This window comes from Triticum urartu, chromosome 6A, assembly GCF_056163025.1.
Source record: "Triticum urartu cultivar PI428250 chromosome 6A, HENAU_Tu73, whole genome shotgun sequence".
NCBI lineage: Eukaryota > Viridiplantae > Streptophyta > Magnoliopsida > Poales > Poaceae > Triticum > Triticum urartu.
The window spans coordinates 581,981,940-581,995,986 of NC_141878.1; the positions used below are offsets into that span (position 1 = coordinate 581,981,940).

The 14,047-nt window shown below is 45.3% G+C and overlaps 2 protein-coding genes and 1 long non-coding RNA gene across 4 annotated transcripts; 2 read left to right on the forward strand and 1 right to left on the reverse strand.

Moving 5' to 3' along the window:
- Positions 1-2,760: 2,760 nt before the first annotated feature.
- LOC125515364 (uncharacterized) lies at positions 2,761-10,077 on the reverse strand. Its single transcript, XR_007286976.2, has 3 exons — positions 9,859-10,077; positions 8,979-9,318; positions 2,761-3,374 (listed from the first exon to the last, which is right to left on the reverse strand). It is a non-coding gene; the product is annotated as an uncharacterized LOC125515364 (long non-coding RNA).
- LOC125515363 (uncharacterized) lies at positions 4,515-8,803 on the forward strand. 2 transcript variants are annotated; one of them, XM_048680823.2, is made up of 3 exons: positions 4,515-4,780; positions 5,257-8,007; positions 8,092-8,803. In XM_048680823.2, exons 2-3 carry the CDS (start codon positions 5,265-5,267, stop codon positions 8,526-8,528), a joined length of 3,180 nt encoding a protein of 1,059 aa, XP_048536780.1. In that variant the 5' UTR covers positions 4,515-4,780; positions 5,257-5,264; the 3' UTR covers positions 8,529-8,803. The 2 variants fall into 2 exon arrangements, with proteins under 2 accessions (XP_048536780.1, XP_048536781.1); XM_048680824.2 differs by lacking the exon at positions 4,515-4,780 and having other exon boundaries at positions 5,041-8,007.
- Positions 10,078-12,058: 1,981 nt separating the features above from the next.
- On the forward strand, positions 12,059-12,880 carry LOC125512982 (uncharacterized). The gene is made up of 2 exons (XM_048678033.2): positions 12,059-12,359; positions 12,457-12,880. The coding sequence occupies exons 1-2, from the start codon at positions 12,165-12,167 to the stop codon at positions 12,625-12,627; spliced, it is 366 nt and encodes a 121-aa protein (XP_048533990.1). The 5' UTR covers positions 12,059-12,164; the 3' UTR covers positions 12,628-12,880.
- Positions 12,881-14,047: the final 1,167 nt, after the last annotated feature.

The window sequence follows — 14,047 nt, forward strand, 5'->3', positions numbered from 1 at the left end:
CTGAAGACATTGTCATGGGTCTCGTCTCTTTGCTAGGACTCCGTAGAAAACCTTTGTTTGTTTACTCAGAATCGGCAGCAGCGACACTTTGCATCGTCACCCTCCTTGGACGTTGTTATGGGATCCGGCTTGCCTGCTCCCTCTCCATGCTTTCATCTGTACTCCCACCTCATCCTACGGCTGTCTTTTTTCTTTTTCTTTTCTAATCTAATCATCTCCCCCCTAATTTTAAGGGGGTGGGGCCGGGCCTTATTTTGTTTCAATCAAATCAAGCCACGTATGCGGAAGCACGGAGGGACGCACACACTATAACAAAAAGACACATCCGTGACATTTTGGACCGAACGAAATTTTTTTGTCATACATATGACACTTCTATGACGATAATTGTGACAAAACCCGGTATCATCATAGATATGGTGGGCTCCTACTTCTATGACAAAAATCATGACAGAAAATGGGCTTTTCGTCCTGGACGGACCGGAGACGCAGCTGCATGACATTCTTTGGTCCGTCCATGACGGAAAAACCCGTGGTAAAAGCGAGGGGAGGAAAATTTCAGGGAGTTCCCGGTTACGGTGGGAGGTCGGGGCCGAGCGATGCGCGTTTCTCTCGTACACGTACGCGCGTGTGTGCGAGGCGTTGGCTCTAACTAAACCCGAGCGAGGCGTTGGGCTCTAACTGAACCCGAGCGATTGCACTGCAGGCTATGCGTTACTGAATCCGAGCGATCGATCGATGGCTGTTAACTGAACCTGATCGAGCGATTCCTTGACTACTGCTGCTAACTGAAGCCGATCGATGGGATGAACAGTGAGCGTTGCGGGGGGGTGGATGAACAGTTAGCGGTAGCGTTGCCTCTGGATGAACAGGACCCCGTGGTGTGGTGGAGGGCTGGATGAACAGTAGACGGTGGAGGGGTGCCCGTGGAGGGGTGGATGAACAGGACCCCGTGGTGTGGAGGGCAGGATGAACAGTAGACAGTGAAGGGGTGCCCGTGGAGGGGTGGTTGAACAGGACCCCATGGTGTGGAGGGCTGAATGAACAGTAGACGGTGGAGGGGTGGTTGACTAGTAGCCGGTGGAGTAGCGCGTGGTGGAGGCTGGATGAACAGGAGTCCGTGAAGGCTGGAGGAGGTCGACGGTGGATGAACAGTAGCTCGTGGAGGCTGGAGGGGGTCGACGGTGGAGATGAACAGTATCCCGTGGAGTCCCGTTTTGCGGTACGCCACACCCCTCGTGATGAACAGGACCCCCGTTTCGACCGTAGCGCTCCAACACAAGTCTGTTTCCTCCGTTTTGCGGTACGCCACACCCCTCCCAATCAACAGGACCCCCGTTTCGATCGTAGGAGGTTCGTTTCTTCCGTTTTGCGGTACGCCACACCCCTCCCGATCAACAGGACCCCCGTTTCGACCGTAGGAGGTCCGTTTCCTCCGTTTTGCGGTACGCCACACCCTTTTCGATCAACAGGACCCCGTTTCGACCGTAGGAGGTCCGTTTCCTCCGTTGTGCGGTACGCCACACCCTCCCGATCAACAGGACCCCGTTTCGACCGTAGGAGGTCCGTTTCCTCCGTTGTGCGATACGCCAGGCCTCGTTTCCATCGTCTTTTCCGTCCAAGTCCTCCCATGAACACGACCACAATTCCGTTCCGACTCATGAACACGACGACGACGCTGTTTCTCCGTTCCGACCCAGCCATGTACACAAGCCCTCGCCGTACGTATGCGCGAGTAGGCGTTCGAGACCCCGCCCGTATGTACACATACGTGGCAGTATTTTCTTTCTTGCACCCTGGTCGTTGTACGTACGTGTACATGCTATGTGCGCGCCTCTACTACGACACGTGCGCGCCTCTAGTACGGCACGTGCGCGCCTCTACATCCACCAGTATATATGTACGTACACGTTCGCGACCAGAATGACAACGCTACGTACGCTTCGACCAGGTGGGTCCCGACTGTCAGGCACTTCCTTGCCTGCGAAGATGTAGCTGGTGGGTCCCAGCAGTCAGGGGGGCGAAATACGGTGGCCCGTCCGGTGGGTCCCCGTTGTCAGGTGGAGGAATAATTATTTTGCACGTAATAAGGATGCACTTCCTTGCTGCGGCCGTGGACCCAGCTGTCAGCCTCTCCACGCACAGTCCACGTCCGATAGAAGTCGTTCCTTGACCACGTTGACCACGCCGCGCCGAGAGCACCAGGGCGGTGGACGGCGGCGAGGCCTAGGAAGGGGACGACGGGGAGCCGGGAAACCCGCGGCAGTGGAAGCCCCCGCGCGCGGAGAGGAGTACGAGGGTTCACTGGTTCGGCTGCGGTGTGAGGCTGCCGTCGCCGCAGGGCCTGACCAGCGGTGGGAATAGTAGGGGGCGGTGAGGCCTCCGCGGCAGCACAGCGGGCCACGGAAGGCAGGAGCATGCGACACGACCGGCGCTGCTTTGGGCGGCTGGAGCAAGAAGACCAGAGGTTGAAGAAGCACTACGGCTGTTGAATGGACATCGTACGGTCACTAGAGTTACAATCGTTTATATTGAGTAAGTTGACAAAGTCCTTCGTCCCCGTCACTGGAGCTAGAATGGTTCTCTATTCCTTTAGGACTGGGCTAGCTCTCTTTTCACATTCGGCGATGAGTTCTCAAAACGGATTTTTTTTTTCTTTTTAGAAGGAAATGAATAAATTATAACAAGCAATTTTCGCACTGGGCCACCACTTCTTTGCAGAATCTGCTTGTGTAATTCTCACAGTGCAGTCGCTTTTTTCCCTGAACCGGGCTTGTCCCCTTTCCATTTACCACAGGAAATATTCAGTTCGTACAGAACGTAGGTGTTATGATCCTACTAGTAGCAACAACAGCAACAGGGATCTTCGATTTTCTCTCACTCAAGTGTTTGATTCAATCCAGCAATCCGATTACAGAGACAAGAGAGATGGAAGGAGAACAGATGCCTAAATCTGGGCCCTTCGTCCGCACGAAAAGTGACCCGTCGGATTCCAAAATCATCCCCACTGCTAACATAGGACACAGTCGTCTTTGGAGTACTTCGTGCACGGGGCTGGTGGTCGAACTGACTTGAGGGTCCCACCAGCCAGATCATCAATAGTATCTTCAGTCTGAACGTTGCTCCGCACTTCCACTGGTTCAGCTTCGACAGTATTAGCTTCAGTCTGAATATTGTCCTGCGGTTGCGCTGGTTCAGCTTGGACCGTTTGCTTCAGCTTACATTGTCACATTTGGCCATGGCACAAGCTCGACACCTCGACGCTTCTCCCAACGACGCTGCATTCGGGGCGTGATAGTAATGAGACAAGAAAGAGAGAGCGAGTTTGATGCACTAATAGAAAACCCGCTGCTAGGTGCCCCCACCTGAAACACCTGCCACGGGGCAAAGACCCATTAGCACTGACGAGTGCACGTTCAGCTAGATACAAGCAACGAACAGATCACGGGAACACCATCAGCTACTAGCCATCAGCGAGAATGCCACAACAGCATCAGGTACTAGCTAGACAGAGATCAACAGCTCCGGTCGTCCGTAATACATACAGACTAGACAAGTCAATCCAACGAAACCAAATGTCCAATCAAGGGTGGAGAGATTAATCTGTTCAGATCGGCGTAATTCTTCGATATGAAGAGAGGCTGCATTTCAGGAGAACAAGTGAAAATGATAAACTCATTTCGAAGTCAGCATGACGACACAGCCCAGTCAGCTGGCACTCTTAAGCTTATATATTTTTTTCTTCTAGAAATATTCCGAATTTGATTTAGTCTTTTACCCAGTCAAGGCGGGTGTCTATACTTGATGTCATTCTCGATACATTAATGAGGCAACGACTAGCTAGAGAAGATAGCAGGCATCGTTTTCTAAAAGACTAACCAGTCCATAATAATTGTAAAATGCCAAAAACAAGGAAAGAGAAAACAAGATACAATCACTTCCTGACATCTAGACAGAAAGGATATTATCCCGTACGTATTATTGAGCATACAAATGGTACACAAACTCCTCTCGTTTGTGTACCGAAGGCTGGTACATAAGCCTGACAGTGGCGACGTATGAGATCAATTGAGGGAGGAGCCTCGACGATATTTGGTTAAGGAAGAAACAAAATGTAAGGTAGTACCCGGTTCCCTCGTCTTTTAGCACTGGGATAAGCACTCTATTCTCGTTTGGCAATGAGTTCTCGAAACGGAAAAAACTATAGCAAACACTTTTCGCACTGGGCTAGCACCTTTTCGCAGATCCCCCTTGTGCAATTTCCGCAAAGTAGACGATCCAATCCAACAAAACCAAATTCCCAATCAAGGCGAAGAGATTAATATGTTCGCTAATTCAGGTTGCGGCAATTCTTCAGTGCGGACAGAGGCTGCATATCAGGAAAACCAGTGAAAAAGAATGACCTCATTTCGAAGCTAGCGTGACAACACAATACAATCAGATGGCACCCTTCAGCTTAACTTCTTTTTTTTAAGAAATATTTCGAATTAATTTCATTTGATCATTTACCCAGTCTATACTTGCTGTCATTCTCGATACATTAAGGGGGCAACAACTAGCAAGAGAAGACAATGGGGTATCATTTTCTAAAAGACTAGTTGGTCTGTAATAATTGTAAAATGCCGTGGATATTATGGAGCATACAAATGCTTGGCCTTCGTGACCCCTCTCGTTTATAGTGCATACAAGATAGTGCCAAAGGTAGGAGGTGCATTCTAGGCAACGGCGCAGGCAGGAAAAGCGGTCTTCTCCTCAGAAACTAGAAGCAGCAAATCAAAAGGTGTGTGATTCATACCTTGGTTCACATTTCTCTAGGTCAAATTCAACGTGGCCACTTTTTGGAATGGTTGTCGAACCTTGTATTTGCAAATACCAATTTTTTGGATCTTATAGAGCACACAAGCACCAAAACTGAATTGAGGTTATAAAAAGGATGAATTCAGAAAGAAAAAAATGGAAGAAGGTAAAGAAAAACATAATAATAATAATAATAATAATAATAATAATAATAGGGTTGAAGATGTATTAAATGATACTCCCTCCGACTGAAAAAGCTTGTCCCTCAAATAAATGTATCTAGCACCAAGTTAGTGCTAGATACATCCATTTGAAGAACAAGCTTCGGACAAGTTTTTTCGGATGGAGGGAGTACCAGAGAAGGATAGCAATAAAATAAAATTGATAAGAATATGTTCGTTGGTTTTGAGTGTAGCATATGGAATTACTCAAAGCTTACATTTCTTCTCTGATTCCCAGCGTCTTCGATGTTATCTTTTCTCCTGTTGCTTCTCTTGCCATACGTACTCCAACCAGCATCAGTGAGAGCATTCAGCAATAGGAGTGATGTGAATTCCTTGCTGGCATTCAAGTCAAGCCTAAGAAACCAGCATGGTGTCCTAGCTACATGGAACACAACTACTGACTTCTGTCAGTGGCCTGGCGTCGGTTGCAGCATTAAGCACAAGCAAAGGGTCACAGTGCTTAACCTCTCTTTTGAGGGCCTTGGTGGCACGATCGCACCTTCCATTGGGAACCTCTCCTTCTTGAGAATTCTAGACCTCAGCCAGAACAATCTGCAAGGTGAAATACCTTCATCAATTGGTCATCTGTCTCGCTTACGATATCTTGATTTGTCCAACAACTCATTGCATGGTGAAGTAAACGCTGGATTGAAGAATTGCACCAGCCTTGAAAGAATTAACATTGGCACAAACGGTTTGACTGGAAAAATTCCTGCTTGGCTCGGAGACTTGTCAAGTCTCACCGGCATAGACCTGGCCGAAAACAACTTCACTGGAATCATCCCGTCATCACTTACTAATCTCTCAGCAATGCAAATAATCAATTTCTTCAGAAACCAACTCGAGGGTGCCATCCCTGAGGGCCTTGGCAGGCTTGGTAGCCTTGCCGCCATAATCCTGGATGGAAATCATCTCACGGGCACTATTCCTACAGCTCTCTTCAACCTTTCCTCTCTAATACAGTTCAGTGTGGTAGAAAATGAATTGGGCGGTAAACTGCCACCAGACTTTGGGGATCACCTCCCAAATCTCAAGAGCCTACTCTTCGGAGGTAACCACTTTACAGGAAACCTTCCAGCTTCTCTTGTCAACTCAACTGAGATATTTCAGCTAGATGTCGCCTTCAACAACTTCACCGGAAGATTGCCTCCAGAGATCGGAATGCTCTGCCCAGACTACCTCAGCCTTGGAGTAAATCAGTTCATGGCGACTACCATGCAAGACTGGGAGTTTATGACGTTGTTGACAAACTGCACACGCCTCCGTGTACTTAACCTCCAGTTCAACATGCTAGGTGGTGTGCTGCCTAGCTCAGTTGCCAATCTATCAACACAACTCCAAGTGCTATATGTTGGAGTCAATGAGATTTCCGGAAAGATACCATTTGGTATAGGCAATCTTGTTGGGCTAAACCGATTGCAGCTAGCTCGTAACCGATTTTCTGGTGCCTTGCCTGACACCATAGGAAGGCTAAATTCACTACAATCCCTGCAGCTGTATAGTAACCTACTGACAGGCTTCATGCCATCCTCACTTGGGAACTTGACGCAGCTCCTAACCCTGTACACAGATCACAACATGTTTGAGGGGCCTCTTCCAGCAAGCCTTGGGAACCTAAGAGAGATAACTAGAGCAAACTTTGCGAACAACAAGTTCACAGGTCCATTGCCTAAAGAGATCTTTAACCTATCGTCCCTGTCAGACGTCCTGGATTTGTCAAGCAATTACTTTGTTGGTCCTCTTCCACCTGAAGTAGGCGGCTTGACAAACCTTGCACGCCTATACTTATCGCAGAACAACTTGTCAGGGGCCCTACCTAATGCACTCAGCAATTGCCAGAGCTTGACAGAACTCGGGTTGGACGGTAACTCCTTTGATAGTAGCATTCCCTCATCTATCAGTAAAATGCGAGGTCTGATGTTGCTAAATCTGACAAAGAACACACTTTCAGGTGTGCTTCCACAAGATTTAGGGCTAATGGGTGGCCTTCAAGAGTTATACCTTGCATGCAACAACTTATCTGGTCATATCCCAGAAAGCTTGGAAAATGTGGAATCATTGTACCAGTTAGACCTATCCTTCAACCATCTGGATGGCAAAGTTCCATCACGGGGAGTGTTCATTAATGCATCTGGGTTTTCATTTGGTGGGAACTTGGGGCTTTGTGGTGGTTTACCAGAGTTACATTTGCCCCCATGCCAGCCAGAATCCGTGGGACATGGCTTTAGCAAACGCCATTTGACTATCATCCTAGTTACCACAATTGCTGGCATAATTCTTGCTTTGAGTTTGATGCTTGCTTTCTTCACAATGAGAAAGAAATCAAAAGCTCGGTCTACAACGACAGGAGGATTCCAGTTGATGGACGTCAGTTATCCCAGAGTTACTTATGCTGAATTGGTCCAAGGAACAAGTGGCTTTGCAGTAGACAATTTGATTGGCAGAGGAAGGTATGGATCAGTGTATAAGTGCTGTTTGCTGCTCAAAAATATGATGACCACAGTAGCTATAAAGGTTTTTGATCTTCAACAGTCTGGCTCTTCCAGAAGCTTTCTAGCTGAGTGTGAGGCACTTGGTAAGATCCGACATCGTAATTTGATCAGTCTCATAACTTGTTGCTCAAGCTCTGACTCGAACCAAAACGACTTCAAAGCCATTGTGTTCGAGTTCATGCCTAATGGGAGCCTAGATAGGTGGTTACACATGGATGTACATGTATCGCATCAACTGCAAGGCTTGACATTGATGCAGAGACTAAATATTGCAGTTGATATTGCTGATGCGATAGATTATTTACACAACAACTGTGAACCGCCAATAATTCATTGTGACTTGAAGCCAAGCAACATTCTTCTCAATGAGGATTTAGTTGCTCAAGTTGGGGACTTTGGCCTTGCAAAGATTCTTTCCGAACCAGCAGCTGACCAACTGATCAATTCAAAGAGCACAGTTCGAATAAGGGGAACAATTGGATACGTAGCTCCAGGTAGCTCAACTTTTCTCTAACAGTACATACCGCACAACATTAACTTATCATGCAAAATTACTAATTCTTGTCTATGCAATGTAGAATATGGCGAAGGTGGTCAAGTTTCTTCTTGTGGAGATGTGTACAGCTTCGGAACTGTCATGCTCGAGTTGTTTACAGGCATGAGACCTACTCATGACATGTTTAGAGACGGGTTGACCCTGCAGAAACATGCCGAGAATGCATTTCCAGGGATGCTAATGCAGATTGCTGATCCAGTCCTACTGTCCGCTGAAGAAGCCAATGATAATAGTTTGCAGGATGGAAGCAACACAGTGGAACATGCCATATTCTCTGTCATGAAGGTTGCGCTATCATGCAGCAAGCATGCACCGACAGAGAGAATGTGCATCAGAGATGCTGCTGCTGCGATTCACAGGATAAGGGATGGCTATGTTAAAGCAAGACAAAATGAGGGGGTTGCTACAGCTGCATTTACCGCAAGGCATTTTGCTGAAACATCCAGGGCAGCCCCTTGAACTGGCATCACACACGCACTCTTAATTAATGGCTTTGTAGTAGTTATATATTGCACTCGTATGGTTTTCATATGTTAGTTTCTGGCTGGTGATGTTCTCTTAGCTTGTTGATATGCCGTTTGCAGCCTATCTGTCACTCTACCTTCAATAGTTAATATGGTTTGTATATTGGGATGCCCATCATGAACTGGTAATATCATTTGTATCGGCTACTATTTGTGCTAAATACAAATATTAGTGAATCCCTTCCATCTAAAGGACTGCATGATATATTCGCTAATAACACGATTGGACAAATCTGTACTTTGTTCCCAGGCGTTTAAGTGGTCAGTATATGATGGTAGATTTGTATAAATGAAGGGCAGATACAAGTTGAATATGCATATCTTACTTCTTTCTACTAGAAAAAAGAAAACTCTTTTAGATGGAGAAAGGATATCCGGTACTCACCATACTCCAGGCGGTCATTACAGTGCCATGTCACAGGCAATACTTGTCTTTAGTATCTTCTATCTGCTGTCCTTTAAAAATGCAACTATTTCCCCTGCTTTTTGGGAAGGGAACAGAGAGGCAGTGTTAAGTAAGCAGCGAGGAAATAACAACCCGATTGAGAAAAAGGAAGTGAACATTACTGAGTCTAATAATAATAATAATAATAATAATAATAATAATAATAATAATAATAACTGCTACTGAGACATCAAATATATGCTGTGTACGCATCCTATAAGATGTAGTTCGGCTTTTGCCGCTTCAAAGTTTTGACCTTCTTCTTCTTCCTCCTCCGGCTCTGTAAAATATGACGATCAAAATGAAATGCCAAGACCAGAAACCAATAAGGCGTCCTTCATGTAAAAATACAATAACAAGCCATGATGCTTATTTTGGCTCTGCTATACTACTGGGAAGACTTCAACTCCTACTAGTCTCCCATTCAAGATACTGACAGAGTGAAAATCCTAGGTGCCCCAAACAATATATATATAAGGTCTCTCCTATTTTACCATTCTTCATGGCAAGATCCAATTTCATTCATTCTTGGTACCGTTCCCTTCTCCCACAACCAAATAGTACTACTGTTATTTGTGTGTGTTCCAACAGGAAGATTTCGTAGGCGCTCACATTCAACTAAAGGCTGCTCGATTCAGGCAGCCAAATTTTACGTATACCCTGGATTAATCTCAGAAACCATGCATTATTTCATATGGATTTGCACAATCAAAGTATTCTAGCCTCTACAGAGTTACTGTATATGGATTTCGAGGAATCAACTGGCGGATTTCAGCAGATAAAAGAGGGATGGACAAGAATCCCGCGCATACTTACGAACCAGATTAAGCCCGCAGACGAGCTGGCGACCGCAGGCGGGTGCGGCCATTGCTGGAGGACTGGGGATAAGGTCGCCGTGGTGGGCGGTAGACTGGTAGGATCCACGAAGGCCAGCCGCAGAGAAACAGGGGCGTGAAGGGTGGTGCGCATGGCAGGGTGGTTCCGGTCGAGTTCACCGGCCGGCGGCTAGGAACGGCGGCGGACTAAGATGGAGTGGAAATAAAATACTCGTGCAGCCACTGGACTTGTTTTTGTTCTTTTAGAAAAGTCATTGGACTTGTTGGGCTCGTACAAAAGACTCACGACGTGCGCACTTCAGTTAAAAAAAAAAGCAGCGTCTATATCTCGCATTAGGCGAGACAAGAGGCAACTCTCGCTGAAGGTTTTTCTTTTTTTTTTCTTGAGGGTTTTCCCTCCTCCTGCATCGTATTGGGCAGGCCCACTCCCGCGCGGGTAATGACTAAAAATAGAAGAGGAAATGGAAGAAGCAGGGGGTCGGTCCCTGGTGTCCAGCCAGATCAGGGGAGATGTTAGCCACTCCGCCCAGGTCTCTCTCGTGGTAAGCCGAAGAGACGCCAAAACTGCCTTTCTGCTAGCTCGTTTAAGCTCGGGACGTGTCCTACTTGAGGCTATTCTAGCCGGGTTTTTTGTTGTTTTTTTTTTCTATTTTTTTCATTCTTTCTGGCATTTTGTTTCTTTTTTTTTCATTTTTATTGTTTATTTTGTTTGTTTTACTTACGTTTTTTGGTTTTCTTTGTTCTTTTGGATACTATGTTTCATATTTTGTAAATATGCCAACAACATTTTTTTAATACACGTCTAACATTTTTTTAATAAAACTAAATATTTAGGTAATACATGGTCAACATATATATATATACACATTTTAAACATTTTTTAAATACAAGATTGATATTTTTTGAATACATGATCATACATTTTTAATATTTTTTAATGCTTAATTAATATTTTTAAATAAAAAGATTGGTTCAAACTATTAATCATGTGTAAAGTTTGGTGATGAAATAAGTAAACATCTGAGCTATACAAAAATGAAAAAAATGGTAATTTCCAAATAGTGAATAATGCATCCACTATTCATCTTTCCGAAATCAAGATTTTATCGTTTTTGTGTAACTCACATGGTTACTTATTTCAGCATCAAAATTTGCACATGTGTAATAGACATCATATAAACATGTTGATTTATTTTCAGATTTTTTTAAATTTAAAATAACATTTTGGCACTATTGAAAATATAGTGTTCCAATGCACCCACCCTCCAAAGTGACTTTTTGTACTAGCAATTGTAGATGCCACATGAAAGCATAAAAGTTCTTGACACGGAACGTCTTGCCACCGCTAAAAGCATTTTCTAAATTAAGCTGAAGGTGCGTACAATGGAAACATCCACCCCTCATTTGCTTGTCGTCGTGCACCAATGCTTCCTCCCCTGAAGACGTGATCATGGGTCTCGTCTATGTGCTAGGACTCCGGTTGAAAACCTTTGTGACTCGTAATTGACGGCGCTTTGCGCCATCACTCTCCTGGGACGTTGTCGTAGAGCTCAGGCGTCACCGGTCGGGCCTCAACGAGATGTTAAGCTTGTTTTAGGCCCATTCTTCAATTTTGGATGGGTCCTCGGCCCAATCCATAAATGCCAGGCCGACGTGATGTGTACAAGGACACTGGCCCTGTTTGGATCATGAGGTTAGAGCTAATTTGGGTTAGTTGGAGGCTCAAATAACCCAAAAGTATCCAAACAGGAAGGGTTAGAGTGGATTAGTTTCATCTAACCCAACTATCTCGGTGAAGAGGTACTTATTTGGTTTAGGGTGGGTTAGAAAATAACTTTAACTCTAACTGTGTTAGAGTATCCAAACAGGCCCACTGTCACTCGTGCTCGTGTTGTATACTCCATAGAATAAAATAAAATATATCATTAGCTGTAGTTCACCGGCGCTTTGCTGGCTCGCCGACGGCCATGCAAACACTTCCACATTAGGCTGGACTGGAGTCTGGAGAGGTTGCGACGTCACCATCGTCCGCCATATGTATGTAGCTGATATCTGCGGCCAGCGACAGAAAACAAACCTTTCATCACTCAGATGGCAACGTATATCCACACGTGTAGGCCACACAATCATACTATCGATATAGTTAAATTACTCATAAATTTGAGTAGGTAACAGATATCCTTCACCTAAACTCTACACTATAAAACCGGCTTGGGTCGTACAGGCCGTGCAAGTGTGCTTGCTAGCAACAGAATTGCTAATCAGGAGAAGAAAAGGAGAGCATCCAGCCATGGCAGAGGAGAGGAGCCCCCTGCACCTGCCTCACCACAAGGAGGAGGACAAGGAGGGGGAGGAGAAGCAGCACGGTCACGACCACAACCATGGCCACGGCCACGACCACAGGGAGCACGCCGGCGGGAGGGGGCTGGACATGGACCTACCGGCGTACGTCAACATGGGCTCCATCACCACCGCGGGCGTTCTCGTACGCACCGTGTTGCACAAACAATTAAGCTTACTGATTCTGACGGTTTGTTTGCCACACTCACTGACTAGCTAGCTTCATGTATACGTGTGTGCAGGACTGGAGGTACCAGAAGGCGACAGGGGAGAAGAGGCCGGACAAGGTGATCGGATTGATCAGCGCGGAGCAGGCCAAGGAGGCCGAGCGCAGGGAGGCCGAGGAGCGCAAGGCGGAGGAGGAGGAGGGCGGGGCCGCCTGGGCCAAGAACAAGAATGTCTACCAGTTCTGATCGCCGCCGGGCGCCACGCCCAGCCGTGAATCTCGCGGCAGATAGTGATCTGAACGGAAAAAGTTCGCGATTGATGATGGTTATTTTTTTCTACCGCGCATACTGTATGGCATGCCTGTATTCACTGCTCATTTTTCTTGTTTTGTCAAAAGCTTGTCTCGTTTCAGAGTGCTGCATGATGTTTCATCGGTGTTATTTTTAATCGTATCGTGATGTTTTGTTGTGGATCAGTAAAATAAGTGAGTACTCGTCAGATTTGTATGTAGTTTCAGAGGGGATGTGCTCTTGGAAGGGATGGCATCTCGTCAAGTTTCTATGTGTTTTTAACGTGCACTATTTTAATTTGTTAATTTTAGCAAATAAGCAAATTATCTTTGAAGTTGCAAGTGTTAATAGTTAAGTGGGATGCAAAATATATGCGCTCTCGAAAAATGAAGTGTAATAAACTATTTTCCACTCTAAGATGGTACAGTAAAGATTGTTATTACGCTTTCGAAGCCGAGATGTGAATAACTAGTTTTAACTTCAAAGTGGTGACACTCTTCGTGGATATAATGTTCCTTACTTAACAAAAGTTTGTCTAGAATTAGGCACAGCGATAAATTTTTCAGCCATGTAGGATTTTTGCTGATAAGAATTTGGAAGAATAACACTACTCTTCTAAGTATTAGACTACAACCTGCTCACGGCACCCCATTCTACGCCTCCTAGTGTACATAGACTGGGCATGCCGCTTTGTATCCTATGAACTCTCTATTTTCCTATCAATGAAATGATACGTAATCTTGCGTATTCACGAAAAAAAAGTATTAGACTACAAAAATTGGCTCAAGATAATGTGTACCATCTTTGGCACATAGGACTATGCTGATAAAGGAAATACAGAGTGAAGCCGAAAATACCTAATGGAACCTGGTCTAGGCATATACCTCATATTGGCCATGCAAAAAAAAATACCTCACATTGATTTTTTTAACTATCAGAAAAAAGTCAAGCAATTCCGATATTTCTTTGTATAATGAACATGGCCTGGCCTTATACGCACGTGTAAAGTTTCGCGGAGGGAGAACTCCCGTGAGGTCATGGTCTTTTGTGTGGGTTTTTTTTTTTGATCTATATGTAAGTTACTATTGAAGGATTCTGAAGTTGCAGTTTTTTTGACTAGAAAAACACGGAAGTCATTTCTTAAGAAACTCCATATGTGAGTAGAACACTCGACCATGTTCGCTACATAAAGTTTTAGAATTGTTTAATGTTTTTCTACTTTTTTAAAAATTGAAATGATTTAGCGTGTGCGCCTGGACCTAGGTCCCAAATATCCACACCCGAGTAAAGCACTGTTTCTGATATCGAAATTTAGGAAAGAGCAAAGCATATTTTTCGTCACTAAACTCATCAGCTGATGCAGATGTGGTCCATC